This window comes from Equus przewalskii, chromosome 3 (assembly GCF_037783145.1).
Source record: "Equus przewalskii isolate Varuska chromosome 3, EquPr2, whole genome shotgun sequence".
Taxonomy (NCBI): Eukaryota; Metazoa; Chordata; class Mammalia; order Perissodactyla; family Equidae; genus Equus; species Equus przewalskii.
In genome coordinates, this window is record NC_091833.1 from 19176472 (window position 1) to 19193388 (window position 16917).

A 16917-nucleotide genomic window follows, 5' to 3' on the forward strand; every position below is an offset into this window, starting at 1 on the left:
AAATAATGATGAAGTCCAGGAAGAGAACATGAGCACATTCCTTAGCAAACAGCATTGTGGACAGTGTGGAGTTTAGCAAGGACAAAGTGTTCTTAAATGCTGCGTTTCGGAAGTGTAAGTCTGTTTCCTTTGAGCTGGTTCAAAATGTCTTGGTCATCTTCACATTGGCTCTTATCCATGTAAAAGGTAAATTTTGGCTTTATCACATATAAAACAATATGATTATTGCTAAATTGAACACATAAGTTATGTCAAAGACGTTACTAAGCAGAAGAAATAAGCAGGCTAGACTTAACAGAAACCTATGCTTTTGTGTACCTAGACACTGATTTGATTCATACAATCAAAATGTAATAGCATTTTCTCAGGAAATCCTCAGTGGTTTGACTAGAGGCCAAAATTCTTCACACTGTAGCTGTCTCCTCCTCTCTCCTGTGGGCCCAAACGATTACTGGCAGGCTGCCTCTAAATTTTTATTAGCAGAGTTTTCATTTGAATTTTTCTTCTAAAACAGCAGTAGACTTTAGAAAATACGTTGTCCCCTTATCTGCTCTAGGGGCTGCTTCTTCAAAGGCAGACTCTTCTGGATCCTAGAATCATCAGTTCTATTTTGGAGTTTGTTTTCTGCCTCTTCTAATTTAATTTTCTATTTTATAATCCCTTTTTAAGAAACACTATAGAATTTCTCTTTTCATGAAAAATTGGTGATCCTGCCCTGGGAACTAATTTACTGCCTGTTTTCATCTTTTTCCAGCCTAGTGGTCCCAGTATTTTCTCCTGTTTAATCAGGTTTAGTTTTATTTTATCACAGAGTTAGTTTCCAGTCTTCTAGTTATTAATAACAAGGATCTTTGACACTGGGATTTTCAGAGTGCAAACTGTGTCAAAGGAGGTGTCTGAGACACTGTCCCAGGAACTGTATGAGAGGTAAAGGCTTTTTCAGAAGGTGAACGTTTTGTGCCTAGAGAAGGATGAACTGTTTCCTATCTTTAGTGCTAAGTAGGTCAGGAGGAGTGAAAGAAATTTCTCGTCATGGTTTTGCGACTGAACTTTTAGCATGTGTTTAAAGGGTGTTCAGCCAGTTATAGTGCTAAAGCAACCATGTAGAAATAAATAGCCCCTCTAGAAAATGACCAGCTTGATAGAGGGTCTGACTTAGGGACAGCGCTGGCTCTTGCACCCAATTTGGTGGGATGAGGGTGGGTATGAATCTTTTGCTGGGTTGAGGCTGGGGCAGTCATTGGCCGCTGGGTATAGAGAATACTGAGACACTTTCAACCAACCTCTTTATTTTAGCTGTGCGCTTTACTTCTACTTCCAGAGGTAACTGGTAACTCCAATTCCCCAGGCTCTTTGGAATTCTGCAACATGGATTGGCTGGGATTTGACTCTTCACACTTTTCTTAGGTCTGCAGGTCATTTAACTTCTCTGTCTGTTTGCCAACTTCCAAAATTTTGTTGTAGTCACTACTCTTCTGTTCTCTCTGAGCTTGTAGGATTATGCTTTTTTTGGTGATACTTCTTAGATATAATACCAAAAACACAATACATAAAGAAAAAATTGATAAGTTGAACTTCATTAAAATTAAAAACTTCTGCTCTTTAAAAGATACTAGAGAAACCAATAGGATGGATGGGTGGATGGATGGATAGATAGATTTATTAATTATAGAAAATGGCTCATGCAATTATGAAAGCCAAGAAGTCCCATCATCTGGTGTCGGAGAGCTGGAAAACCAGCAAAGCCAGTGGTATAATTCAGTTCGAGTTCAAAGGCCCTAGAACCAGGAGTACCAGTGTGCAAAGGCAGGAAAAGATGTATGTCCCAACTTAAGCAGAGAGCAAATTCACCCTTCCTCCACCTTTTTGTTCTATTCATGCTCTCAGTGGATTGGATGATGCCCACCATATTGGTGAAGGCCACCTTCTTTACTCAGTCTACTGATTTAAATGCTAATATCTTCTGGAAGCACCCTCACAGACACACTCAGAAATAATATTTTACCAGCTATCTGGGCATCCCTTAGCCCAGTCAAGCTGACACATAAAATTAACCATCACACACTGTTAAGACAATAAAGAGAGGCCAAAAACTGGCAGAAAATCTTGGTAAAATGCATATCAGATAAAGGACTAGTATCCAAAACACACAAAGAATTCTTAAAACTCACCAATAAGAAAACAACACGATTAAAAAATGGGCAACAAATCTGAATAGACACCTCACCAAAGAAGAAATACAGCTGGCAGATAAGCATATGAAAGGCACCCCGCATCATATGTCCTTAGAGGGTTGCAATTTAAAACAGTCATATACCACCACACACGTATTAGAGTGGCCAAAATCCAAAACACTGACAACACCAAATCCTTGCGAGGATGTAGAGCAACAGGAACTCTTACTCATTGCTGGTCGGAATACAAAATGGCACAGCTACTTAGAGACGATTTGGCAGTGAGTAATAAAGAATTCATAGGTGGAGCATAGGGGATTTTTAGGGCAGTGAAACTATTATTCTATATGATATGGTAATGGTAGATATATGTCGTTATAGATTTGTCAAAACTCATAGAATATACAACACAAAGAGTGAACCAGGACTTTAGTTAATAATAATGTATCAGTGCTGTATTGGCTCATCAGTTATAACAAATGTACCACAATAATGCAAGATGTTAATAACAGGGGATATTGGGGCGGGAGGAGTATTTGGGAGCTCTCTGCACTTTTTGCTCAGTTTTTCCTGTAAACCTAATTTTAAAAAACCTGCTAAAAAAGGATCTTAATTTTTTTAAATCTCCTTCACCTGTTGTTTTTAGTGGCATTTCAGGAAGGATTAGAATAGATGTATGTGCTCAACTGCTGTCTTATATAGGAAGTTCTAGAAATACTAGAAATACTTTTTCTTTTCAAGATTAGTATAAATAATAAAGAAAATATAAAATAACTTGCTTTAGGTTTGTATTAATATATTATCTAATAATCTAGTGTTATATTTTATAGATAACTACTTATCATTAAATAAATTTACTGTAAAATAAGTTTAGCTACTTTAATGATTATTTGAGCAGTTTCTCTGGATAATGCAGTGATTAACTCATCAAAAGGATTATAACAGAGATGACTCTTTCAGTGCAATATTTTATTGTTATATAGTGTAATGTATTGTTTTAAATCTTCCCGTAACAAATGCATAGCTATTTTTCTTCTAGAGAATAGTCAGGTTTTTTTTTTTTTTTAATGATTGGCACCTGAGCTAACAACTGTTACCAATCTTTTTTTTTTTCTGCTTTTTCTCCCCAAATCCCCCCAGTACATAGTTGTATATTTTAGTTGTGGGTCCTTCCAGTTGTGGCATGTGGCACGCCACCTCAGCGTGGCCTGACTAGCAGGGCCATGTCCACACCCAGGATCTGAACCAGCGAAACCCTGGGCCACCGAAGCAGAGCGCACGAACCCAACCACTTGGCCAGGGGGCTGGCCCTATACAATCAATTTTTTAGCCAACAAATATTTATGTTCAGGACCATGGCAGCAACAATTGATATGGTGAAAAATAACATTAAAAACATTAAAAAGAATGAATATTATAAAATAACACAAAGGACTGAAAAAAGGTTAACATGAATATTAAGCCATTTGACAGAGGTCTCTTCTTTGTACTTTTGCTGGGCTTTTAGGGTGGAGGATTCCTCCTGCCTAGGAGTCTGTGTCCTGCTGGTGAGCTCTGTGTAGTCTCATCCTTCTTGGGTCCATTGAAATCTTCCCAGGCCATTTCTCTCTCTATCGTAGTCCATCTTACATCCTACCATAAGATTACTTTTTAACTAATTTATTTAAAAATGTTTAATTGTGGTAGAATACACATACATAAAATTTACCATTTTTAAGTGTATAGTTCAGTAGAATTAAGTATATTCATATTGTGGTACCAATCTCAAGAACTTTTTCATCTTGCAAAACTAAAACCATACCCATTAAACAACAGCTTCTCATTTCCCCCTCCTCCCAACCCCTGGCAACTACCATTCTACTTTCTGTTTCTGTGAGTTTGACTACTCTAGATGCCTCATATAAGTGGACTCATACGATGTTTGTCCTTCTGTAACTGGCTTATTTAAGTTAGCATAATGTCCTCAAGATTTACCCATGTTATCATGTGTCAGCATTTCCTTCCTTTTTAAGACTGAATAATATTCCATTGTATATATTTTATATATATATATATACACCACATTTTTTTTAAACATTTTTTTTTCCTTTTTCTCCCCAAAGCCCCCAGGTACATAGTTGTATATTCTTAGTTGTGGGTCCTTCTAGTTGTGGCATGTGGGATGCCGCTTCAGCGTGGCTCAATGAGCAGTGCCGTGTCTGCGCCCAGGATTTGAACCGACGAAACACTGGGCCGCCTGCAGCAGAGCACATGAACTTAACCACTTGGCCACGGGGCCGGCCCCTATATACACCACATTTTGTTTATCCATTCCCTTGATGGACATTTGAATTGTTTCCACCTTTTGACTATTGTGAATGATGTTGCTGTGAACATGGTGTACAAATATCTCAAAATTATTATTATTTTTTTAAGATTTTATTTTTCCTTTTTCTCCCAAAGCCCCCTAGTACAAAGTTGCGTATTTTTAGTTGTGGGTCCTTCTAGTTGTGGCATGTGGGATGCCTCCTCAGCATGGCTTGGTGAGCAATGCCATGTCCATGCCCAGGATTTGAACTAGCGAAACCCTGGGCTGCTGAAGCAGAGCACACAAACTTAACCACTCGGCCACGGGGCCAGCCTCTCATAAAATTATTTTTTAATTCATTGTTTTGATTGTGTTGTTCCCCTGTTGAGAATTCTCAATGACTCCACATTGCTTGCCAATAATATCCAGCCATAACCTGCTATTCAAAATCCCCTAAATTTTGGTCCCAAGCTACTTCTCACTATGTTTAACTATAGGATAGAAAATCAAATAAATTCATCAGAACTGTAACTAAAAGAAAAGCAAACAGCTTATGACTTGCTATCTAAAGATTCTCCTCTGACTAATATGAACTTTCAAGTATGGGCTTTGTTAAGTGTTTTGGCTGTTTACAGATCTTATTTTATGTTTTGGCTATTTTCTAGAACTTTTTGGCCTATTTGGCTATTGCCCTAGAACTTTGAAGGCATATAAAACATGGATAGACTGGTGGCTAGGCCTTCAGGTAGCTAGATGGGTAACTCCAGTGGGAGGGCAGGTGAGTGGGTGAATAGATAGGTAGCAGGTAGATGTGTTAATAAACTGTCTCATAGTATGACACCAGCTTGGTAAGTGTGCCCCTGAGGTGTAGAGGCCTCCATTGCCGTCCTGCTTTGCTACTACAATCTTGGGAGTGCCTTTTTTACGCAAGATCTTCATAGTAGTCATCACAGTCTTTTATAGAATCATTTTTTGTAACCTGTAATTGTGTATTAATTAGTTGCTGATTTTCTGCCTTCCCCATTAGACTATAGGCCCAATGAGGGGAGAGACTATTTTTTTTCTGATTATCTTCTTCACCACTGTTCTCTCCAATGCCGCTGTCTACCACAGTGTCTGTCATGCAGTAGGTACTCAATAAATGTTTATTTAAGAAAGGATAGACTGGGGCTGCAGAGAGGGCAAAAGGGGTAAAGGGGCACATGTGTATGGTGACGGATAAAAACTAGACTGTTGGTGGTGAACATGATGCAGTCTACACAGAAACTGAAATATAATAATGTACACCTGAAATTTACACAATGTTAAAAGCCAATATGACCTCAATTAAAACATAAAGAAAGAAAAAGAAAGGATAGACTGACCAGGGTTCAAATGAGAATGAATACCTGCCATATTAAATATGACAAATTAAAATATTTGGAATTTTAAAGGATTTATAAATGTGGCAAAAGAAGGGACTCAAGCTTTAAGGCAGAAATGCTAGCATACATACAAACTGCTTATCTTTGACAGGTGGTATAGGATCTGATAATGATATTTCAAAGAAACAAAAACTGTCTTTAGAAAGATTAAAGAATAAAAAGATTTCTCCTTCTCCAGTGGCAGTTTGTCAATTTCTAGCCTACCATGAAAAACACCCTTAAGAGCTTTTTCTTTTTCCATTTTGAAAGATACGTGTTCACTGTTAGAACACAGCAGGATATATATGTTATTTATTTATTTATTTGACCTTTTAAACTCATCTTAGCAAAAACTTTGACCAAAACACCAAATAATGCCCAATAAATTGCTTTATAAGGAATTTGTTCAGTGTACTTTTAAAAAAATTAGCTAATTCCTAAGATTACTTTTGCAGTGTAAATTCTCAGCTGAACCTTAACAAATAATAGTCATAGAGTTGAAGACCTCTTAACTATTTTTCTGCCATGACTCAGAGGATGATTTAATCATATAATGTTACCCAGACACTAAAAAAAATTCCAAATTTTCATAGAGAGTCATATTCTTCAGCTATTTTTTCCTTATTTCTCACAGTGGAAATTTCAGTTCACTATTTGGCAGTAGGTTTTATTTCCTAGCAATACCTTATACCAGAATTTTCTCAGTATTTAGGAAAATATCAGTTCTTTCTTTGCAACGTGCCTATGAGATTCAACAAGCATGCTTTCCATTTCTTTGACATGGAAGTTAAAGCAAAGTGAAGTGTTCTACTGCAGACTATACAATAGGTTCCCTCATCTTAGGTCATTATATTAACACTGAAACAACAGACCCAGCAGCTAGTCTTTCTGATGATTATCTTTCCATATGTGATTTTCTCTGGAGTTGGACCCTAAGGAATTAAGAGAAAGTATCTCTATTCAGGAATATAAAATTAAAATAGATTTCCAGTTATGTATCTTAAACCCTGGCAGTTTTGATGACTTCTGATCTAGCTCACTTTTTTTTTTCTTTTTCCACACAGATTGATAGAGCTACATTCTCCTGATAGCAGGAACACGTTGATCCTACGCTGCAAGGATACAGCCACAGCACACTCCTGGTTCGTAGCTATCCACACCAACATAATGGCTCTCCTCCCACAGGTGTTGGCTGAACTCAATGCCATGCTTGGTGCAACCAGTACAGCAGGAGGCAGCAAGGAGGTCAAGCACATTGCCTGGCTAGCAGAACAGGTAGGCTGGGAGGCAGGGCAGGGTCTCACCTGGTCGTCATTCAGAGCCAGATGGTTCCCCCATTTCATATATCTGTAATATTTATCATGCAGTCAGGTCCTGGATATCTAGCTTACAGATCTTTTGCGTGTCAGTCTTTTGTTTCTCCTCCCTACCATTTAGCTATTTGTTGCTAATTATTACCTCCACCAGAAGAATCGACTATCATGATACTCATCATCACAGCATAACTAAAAAGAGGATCTTGTTACCATCTCTGTCCTTAATGACAGAGAATAATTTTCATGATTTTAGAACAGGATTGGCAAACGTTATCCACAAAGGGCCAGATAGTATCACAACTACTTGACCCTGGCACTGTAGGAAGAAAACAGTCATAGGCAATATGAAAATGAATAGGTGTGGCTGTGTTTCAATAAAACTTTATTTACAAAAGCAGGTAGTGGGCTGAATTTGGCCTACAGGTCATAGTTTCCCAACTCCTGTTCTCGTCTATTGACACAGTTTCAGGGGCAGCAGGCTTGCTCCCCTGCTCTTGGAAAAGTATAAAATATACAAAAAATTTTACAAGCCTTTAGACAAATGTACAATTATCTTCCACAACTGAAAAATGAAAAGAAGAGAAACAAGAAAACCTCAGTGGATATTGAGTGAAGGGAAAGGAAGAACTTAATCCAAGTTAGTTTAGATCCCAAATTTGATGAGAGAGAGACTAAAAGTTCTACATGAAGTTATAGTACATCCTTTCGGGTCCTTCATGTCAGCTGGGCCACAGGGAGTTGAAAAAAGAACACTGGGCTAGGGATTCAGAGATTAATGTTCACGTACTAGCTCTATTTTCCACTGATTTTACATCTTTTTAAAAGTTCCTTCATCTTGTTGAATCCTAGTTCCCTCTTCTGTGGAAGGGGGCAGAGATTGCGTCAGTATCAGCCCAGGAAGATTTTGTTTTTTTGTTTTTGTTTTGTTTTGTTTTAAATATAGTTTCCCAAGTCTGGCCTCCCACGCTCCACCTCAGCAGAGTTCTGATTTGGTAGATCTTTGGTGGGGTCTGGTAATCTTGTTTGGTAGCTCCTCATGTGATTGTGTTGTGGACCAATTTTAGATTCCACTAATCTATTTTTTTTTTCAGCTCTGAAATTTTATGAAAATTCCAAATAATGATTATAATAAATTAGAACATACAATTAGTACTGTGATCATTTCTAGGAAGTATAATTAGAATAACTAAGCAGAGAAGAAACTAATGAAAATCATGGTTTAAGTAATTAGGACTTTGAAAGTTTTAGTATTTTAGTTATGCTTATCATTGTTCTGTATTTTTATACCCTGGTTGGAACACTCGATTGAGTGGTAATTGTTCTGTGCTTGTAGCAATGTTAAAAATCTTCATGATTTTAGAAAGGTAATACATGCACATGGTTCAAAAGTCAGAATAAAAAGTTAGTAGGTGAAAGTCTTACTCTCCTTCCTGTTCCACCTCCACCTAATTCCCACTTCCTTTCCCCCAATGAGGTAATCACTTTCCTTCCTTTCTAGTGAATCTTTTGAGAGGTTTTTCATGCAAATAAAAGCAATAATGAACATAGAGTCTTCTTTTCTCTTTTATAAAAGAAGATAGTATGTTATGCACACTTCCTTGCTCTCTTTTTTTTTCATTGAACAGTATATTCTGGAGACCTTTCCATATCAATACACAATACACTTTTATGGGCGATATTTATGTATGTGTTTCCTGCACTCAATTGTGAGCTCTTGAAAGATAGGAGCACATTTTTTCCAAATCTTTTTTGCCCCCAGAGAACTTAGTACATAGTAGATGCTCAGTAATTTTTTTCTTTGTCTGCATACAAAATAGCAAGCAAACAAGTCACTAATTATAAAAAATATTGTCCAAGAACACAGTCTGAGGTTTGGGAAATAATACTAAGTAGAAAAGTTTCAACTACTTTAAAAATAGTACCACTGAACAAATTCAAAGTACTGTTTCTAAAATATCCTTGATTTTTACTTTTTTGAAGTAGTTGTTTGGGTTACCCAAATTAAATATCACTCTCAGAAGAAGGTGTTCAAGCAAGACTGGATACCATTTCTTAGAGGTATTATAATGAGCTTCTGTGTCTGATAAAGGTTGAACTAGGTACATGCCAAAGCCTTTTCTGACTATTTAATTGTATGCCTATAAAAATGGTCAAGATAATTTTAGATCATGTAATCTGTTTACTATAGGTAAGCATTTCTTTTGGCAAGAGGTGATTTCCTGATATACTTGCATATAAATGAAACTGTTTCAGTTTTACTTAGAAAAGATAGTCATTTTGGCAGATAAATTAAGGAAGGATCATTCATTTAACTTTAAATGATCTCTCCTTAATTTATCTTGTTATTTCACAATGTCATAAGTTGAGTTTGCTTAAAACAGGGAAAACTTATACTACAGATATTTGGTAGCCAATTGATAATCTGTTCTATGCATAGGTGCTTCTATCTCTTTATTAATACTTATTTTTATGTGACTGATAGTTTACTTTTAGTTGGTTATATTCTTAAAAGGGAATTTTCTTTAAGTCCACCAAATGAGGGGGACATGTATTACCTATAAAACCAGTATTTTTAAGCATTTAAGTATTAATTAGAACAGCCAAGATAGCCAAAGAAAGCTTTGTTTCCACGTTTCTTACTTTGTCCCTGATAATTCCCAAAATGTGTAAAGACGTAAATTAGGAACATATTCACTCAGTCAGGGTTAGTGGAGTGGTTTATTTAGTTTTGCTCTATGTTTCTTATCATAATAATAAAGAAAGAACAGAAGTACATCACTGGACAAAAAGATAGATTCATAGGATTAAGAGATTTAGGGAATGAATAATAACTATTAGTATTTTTTTCATCTTTAGTGCTATCCAACTCTATTAGAAAATAAAATTTGGAGAAAGCTGTTGATTGGCCAGATGTATGCATGTGTGGGTGTTGAAACACAGCAAACCAGAACCCTAACATTAGTATTCCTTTTTTCTCCAGCCAAAAACTCAATAGTGGAGCCCCAAGGCTGCTTATACTGATACCACAACCGAAAACACATACTATATATAGCAGGCAGCATTTTGACTCCAGTGAAAGCAAACAGTGTTCTTAAAAATTAAGGCAAATAGGCAAACAGAATGACTTAAAGTGAGGTTTCATTTTTCTCCAATGGTAAGTAGAAGAGGAAAAAGATACTCTCCAAAAAGTAAGGACTCAAAAGAGCTAAAGAATAAACACTTTTTAAAAACTGTTAATTGAACAAAAAGTTCCCTCTCTTGAAATTGGATATTGCTTCTATTGGCATTAGCAGTTTTCCTTTAGAGCCTAAAATATCTTCTTTGGGAAGAAATACATTTAATTTAGGTTCTCCAAATGCATATACTCTGATCTAGCCTTCAAAATCTCTCTCTTAAAACTTAGGGAGGGGCCGGCCCCGTGGCCAAGTGGTTGGGTTCACGTGGTCCGCTGCAGTGGCCCAGGGTTTCACCAGTTCGGATCCTGGGCACAGACCTGGCATCGGTCATCAGGCCATGCTGAGGTGGCGTCCCACATGCCACAACTGGAAGGGCCCACAACTGAGAGTATACATCTGTGTACCTGGCGTCTTTGGGGAGAAAAAGGAAAAAAAATAAAATCTTAAACAAAGAAAAACTTAGGGAAAAAAATTAATTTTAAAAAATCAAATTATCGGGGCCAGCCCGGTGGCACAGCAGTTAAGTGCACACATTCTGCTTTGGTGGCCCAGGGTTCGCCAGTTTGGATCCCGGGTGCAGATATGGCACCGCTTGGCATGCCGTGCTGTGGTAGGTGTCCCACATATAAAGTAGAGGAAGATGGGCATGGATGTCAGCTCAGGGCCAGGATTCCTCAGCAAAAAGAGGAGGATTGGCAGTAGATGCTAATCTTCCTCACAAAAAAAAAAAGAAAAAGAAATCAAATTATCATTTTAACCCTTTGGGAAGATAGATTTTACATTATTTCCCCATTGAAATATTATCCATAACAGTCTTGCAGAAAAAGACTTAGTAATGCACACAAACTAGAAATCCCTTTGGGGTATCTATGACCCAAAAGTGAAAGAATCCAAGAGAACCTCTTTAGAGCTGATAGTCTCCCTCCAGATGTTAGAGTTACCCATAGACTAATATAAAGTCTTAGAAAATGGGTTCACCGATAAGAAAAGGGTAATTTGTCCACAATACTTTCCTTGACTCCTCAGAGTCAGGTCATATATTTTGTGCTTTCAGCACATGGTAGAACATGACTCACTTTAGTGGCTGGACTTCATTTCCCTCTCCTGGAATCACCTTGTGGAGAAGAGTCCTGGTGGTAGATGTTACAACACAAAACCGAACCACTCAGGCCACAATTCAGGTTATGGACGTATTCTTAAAGTGCTCTGGCATGTCCAAATTACCTTGCAGAAGTCATTAAGGAAGAGAAAATAAAAGGTGGCTCTAAAGACAACTCTTTAAGAGACAAGTGAGGGGCTGGCTTGGTGGTCTGGTGGTTAAGTTTGCATGCTCTGCTTCAGTGGCCCAGGGTTCACAGGTTTGGATCTCAGGTGCAGATCTACACACCACTTATCAAGCCATGCTATGGTGGCGTCCACATACAAAATAGAGGAAGATTGGCACAGATGTTAGCTCAGGGCCAATCTTCCTCACCAAAAACAAAAAAAGAGAGAGAGACAAGTGATTCATTAATTTGAATTCTCTTTGAAGCCATCAGTGATAGTGAGCTGAAGAATCAGTGTTAAAATACACTATGGTTAAGTGTTCCCTGCTCAAAGGTCTTTTTTTTTTTTTTTTTTTTTTTTGGTGAGGAAGACTGGCCCTGAGCTAACATCTGTGCCAATCTTTCTCTATTTTGTATATGGGATGCTGCCATGGCATGCCTTGGTGAGCAGTGTGTAGGTGTGCACTCGGGTTCCAAACCCAGAACCCTGGGCCCAGAAGCAGAGCGTGCGAACTTAACCACCATGCCCCTGGGGCTGGCCCCTCAAAGGTCCTATCTCATGAGGGTAAACGTTTTGATAATACCGTGAATTTTCTTGAACATAGTCTTTTGCTTTTTGGCCTTGAATCCTTGACAATATGGATAAATAGTGGTTGTTTTCCTACATTTTTAAACCCTCACAGAGATAACTGAGCTTTATGCAAGTAAATGCAATGGTGTATTTGAAACTGAAACATAAACTTCCGAGAGTATAATGGAGGAACTCTTTGACAATAGTTTATATCAGTGTTTTCCAAAATGCAACATAGTGTGTCATGATCAGCATTAAAAAAAAGATAGAATGGAAATTATCAGAGTGCATTGCACAAAATAGAAAAGGATTGTGTTGCTTTGGAAATTCTTTTATTCAGTTATTTATGTATGTGTCTACAGGGTTACAGTGTAAAATGTATTTCTTATTGTAGGTCTTGATCAAAAATATTTTGAAAAAACACTGATGTTTAAATTATACAGACTTACTTGGTAGTAGAATTTTGTGTTTCTATCCTGTGCTTAGAAGATGTTACTCCCACATCAGGTATATTAAAACGATTATCATTTTGAACAGATTGCTGTATATTTAATTAGAATTGGTGGTAATTAGTTATTGTGGAATGGGGAAAAAACTGTGTCCTATCGCTAGATAATGTTTATAACTCAGAGAGAGCTTTTTCAGACTACACAATCCACCTCACACCTCCCAGTGAAGAATCCCTGTCAGTGGGAAGGAATCTGACAGGATGTTGCCTGTTTCTCAGCTCTGTTAGGATGGGGAAACAAAGTGGAGACCCACTATGTTAGGCCATTGCTGAGGGACCTTCACAATTACATATCATTATAGTTAGCTCTGCTTTCTGGATTTCACCATTGTAACAGGCAAAACTAGATGGTGGAAGACAACAATGGAGACCTGTCCTCATGGCTGTGACTGAAAAGGATTTGCTGCTTTATGACTGTATGCCATGGACAAGGGATGCCTGGGCATCACCATGTCATAGCTACCCTCTTGTTGCCACAAGGTAAGACTAAAGACAAAAAAGTAAAATATCTATCCTACTCTAAATCTAGTGAATTTTAAAGTGAATTCTATCTTAGGTACCTAAAATAGCATTTAAGTAGCTTATGTAAGTTGATTTAGACAAAAACTTTTCGTTCAGAATCTTATTATTTTGTAGCTCTTAGCTTAGAATAAATGGTTTCTGTCACTAATATATTTGCGTGTATTTTTTAAGTTGTTGAAGCAGTTTCCTAACTGTTCCCTTCAAGACTTGCTTAGTCATGAAGATAAGTAAATAGTGTTTTTTTCTGTACTTTATTGACTGTGACTAGAAAACCACTGAAATTGTGGCAGCCTTTTGACTGAGTGATGAAATCATTTAAACCAGAATGTGGTTTAAAAAGTTGTGTGGATAAACCACACAACTCAGCCAAAATATTCCTCAACTTCTCTTTCTAGTATAAGAGCACGTAATTTTGATTCCGTCCGATAAACATTGATTTGACCTGAACCAACAAGATGTTTCTAGCATGCCAGATGTGGGGAATTGGAAGGGAAAAGAATAAAGAAATGTATATTTTGGGGCCAAAATGTCTTAAGAGATAACTAGAAACTAGTTATCTAGCAAAACTAAAAAACATAATCACATTCACTTTTATATAGGCTTAAAAAAGAATCAAGCTTTGATCTAACTAAAAAACTACACATTAAAAAGGAGCCCCACAGAAAAGTATTTGGCAGTCAAAAAAGCTAAATGATGGAACCATCTGGTATGTCCAACAGGGAACCCTGGGGTCGGGGGTTAAGTTTGCATGCTTTGCTTTGGCCATTGTTAAGAGAGGAGCTTAGCTCTACCCAATAGTTTTTACAAGTAGTGAAAGTTTCATATTAAATGGCCTTTATGGCCTTGGGCAGTGCCTTCTTAGATATGACACCAAAAGCACAAGCAACAAGAGAAAAAAAAATATATTGGACTTCATCAAAATTAAAAACTTTCAGGGGCCGGCCTGGTGGCACATCGGTTAAGTGCTCCTGTTCCGCTTCTCAGCGGCCTGGGGTTTGCCAGTTCGGATCCTGGGTGCAGACATTGCACCGCTTGGCAAGCCATGCTGTGGTAGGCGTCCCACATATAAAATAGAGGAAGATGGGCACGGATGTTAGCTCAGGGCCAGTCTTCCTCAGCAAAAAGAGGAGAAATTGGCAGATGTTAGCTCAGGGCTAGTCTTCCTCAAAAAAAAATGACTTTCATGCTTCAAATGTCACCATCAAGAAAGTGAAAAGACAACCCACAGAATGGGAGAAAATATTTGCAAATCACGTATCTAATCTGGGACTTGTATCTAGAAAATATGAAGAACTTGTACAACTCAATCATAAAAAGATAAGTTACCTAATTAAAACAATGGGAAAAGGATCTGAATAGACATTTGTCCAAAGATACACAAATGGCCAATACGCACATGAAAAGATGCTTAACATAATTACCCATCAGGGAAATGCAAATCGAAACCACAATGAGATACCACTTCCTACCCACAAGGATGGCTATAATTAAAAAGACAGACAATAGCAAAGTGTAGGCTAGGATGTGGAGAAAATGGAACCCTCATACACTGCTGGTGGGAATGTCAAATGGAACGGTCAATGTGGAAAACAGTCTGTCAGTTCCTCAAAAGGCTAAATGTAGAGTCACCATATGACCCAGCAGTTCCACTCCTAGGTTGTATACCCAAGAGAAATGAAAACTTATGTCCACACAAAAACATACATGAATGTTCATAATAGCATTATTCGTAACACCCAAACAGTGGAAACAACCCAGGTGTCCATCAAATGATGAATGGATAAACAAAATATGGTATATCTATGTAATGGAATATTTACTTCAGCGATAAAAAAGAGTGAAGTTCTGATATGCTCTGTAACATGGATGAACCTTGAAAACATTATGCTAAGTGAAAGGAACCAGACACCAAAGACCACATATTATATGATTCCTTTTTTTTTGAGGAAGATTAGCCCTGCTAACATCTGCTGCCAATCCTCCTCTTTTTGCTGAGGAAGACTGGCCCTGAGCTAACATCCATGCCCATCTTCCTCTACTTTATATGTGGGACGCCTGCCACAGCATGGCTTGCCAAGTGGTGCCATGTCCGCACCAGGGATCCAAACCGGCAAACCCCGGGCCACCAAGCGGAACATGCACACTTAACCTCTGCGCCACCAGGCTGGCCCCTGTATGATTCCATTTACATGAAATGTCCAGAATAGGCAAATCTGTAGAGACAGAAAGTAGATTAGTGGTTGCCAGGGGTGTGGGAGGTGTTGGGAGAAATAGGGAGCGATTCCTAATGGATATAGGATTTCTCTCTGGGGTAATGAAAATGTGCTAAAATTGGATGTGGTGATGGTTGCATAACTCTGAATATTACTAAAACCCATTGAACTGTATACTTTAAATAGTTAAAGTGTACGGTATGTGAATTATATCTCAATAAAGCTGTTACAATTAAAACAACCCAAAAAATATTTAATAGAAGGGACTAAGACCAATCCTTAATAAACTGAGTTTGAGTCCCTATTCTGCCACTGATAGTAGGTAATTAGGAGCATGTTACTTAACCTTTCTGTGCCACAGATTTTTCATTTGTTAAGTAGACCCTAATGAGATGGAGTGGTTGTGAGTATTAAATGAGTTAATGGCTATACACATTGTAAGTGCTCAAGTGTTAGCTGCTTTAATTATAATAGTAATTATTATTTAATATTAAATGAAAATATGTCAAAAGAAGTCTATATAAATAATATAATTGGTTTAATTTGGCCATTGTTAAGAGAGGAGCTTAGCTCTACCCAATAGTTTTTACAAGTAGTGAAAGTTTCATATTAAATGTGAAGAATTCAAAAGTATTATTTGGATCAACCTAGACCTGCAAATTGAACTTGGCCATTAATTAAATGGGTGAAGCCTGTAGCTCTCTGAACAGGTTGTTTCTTAATAAGTTTAATTAATGTAACAGCAGAGATATTTTACTCCTTGTTCAGGAAGTACCAGTGGATTAGGAGCAAAGCTGACAGGCAGAGAGAGATTTAGTTTTTCCATGTGGCCATGTCGGCTAGCTGGTATTGGTTGAAGTCACTGCATGATAGAATTAAGTGGGGCTTAATCATCCTCTGCCTCCAAGAGCGGGTAGAGTATGGCCACTGAGAGAGACCAGAGAGTGGAACCAGACTAGGAGGGATTCCATAGAGAGAAGTAAGGCCAAAAAGTGGTGTGCTCATGTCTTTTTAGTGTGAGGGAAAGAGAGGGTTTGAGATTTATATGAGAAAGGGCTGAATGTTCACTTTCACTAATTCTATTTCTAATACTTTGGAACATGTTCTTATGAGTGGATGAGACCAAAAAAAGTGATAGCGTAAACACATAGGGAAGGAAAAGAAATTAAGGACCTTGATTATCTGCAAAAGTAGACAGTCCTTGATAAATTAAGACTTAATTGTAGTTCAAAAATCAAAGAACATTGTTAGGGTGATGTAAATTAACATGGGTTACCATTTATCTTAGCTTGCACATTTACAGGTTCTTGGAAATCACAGCTGTATGTGTGTGTGTTTGCTTAATAGCTGGTATTTCAGGCTGGTGAGGAATTAAGTAAAATGTGAAATGATAAATGAAGAGGATTTTTATTTTATTTATTTATTTTTTATTTTACACATTTCTTGAGATTAAAGCCAGATGCGTGATACGGGTAGAAAAAC

The 16917-nt window shown here is 37.6% G+C and overlaps 1 protein-coding gene across 1 annotated transcript in view; it reads left to right on the forward strand.

The window, feature by feature from the left end:
* Window positions 1–16917, forward strand: part of SNTB2 (syntrophin beta 2) — a 99421-nt gene that overhangs the window by 51995 nt on the left and 30509 nt on the right. Inside the window, exons 3-4 of the mRNA XM_070613776.1 lie at window positions 6929–7139; window positions 13038–13180. Of these exons, the coding sequence (XP_070469877.1) occupies window positions 6929–7139; window positions 13038–13180 (354 nt within the window). The remainder of the gene's footprint in view (window positions 1–6928; window positions 7140–13037; window positions 13181–16917) is intronic.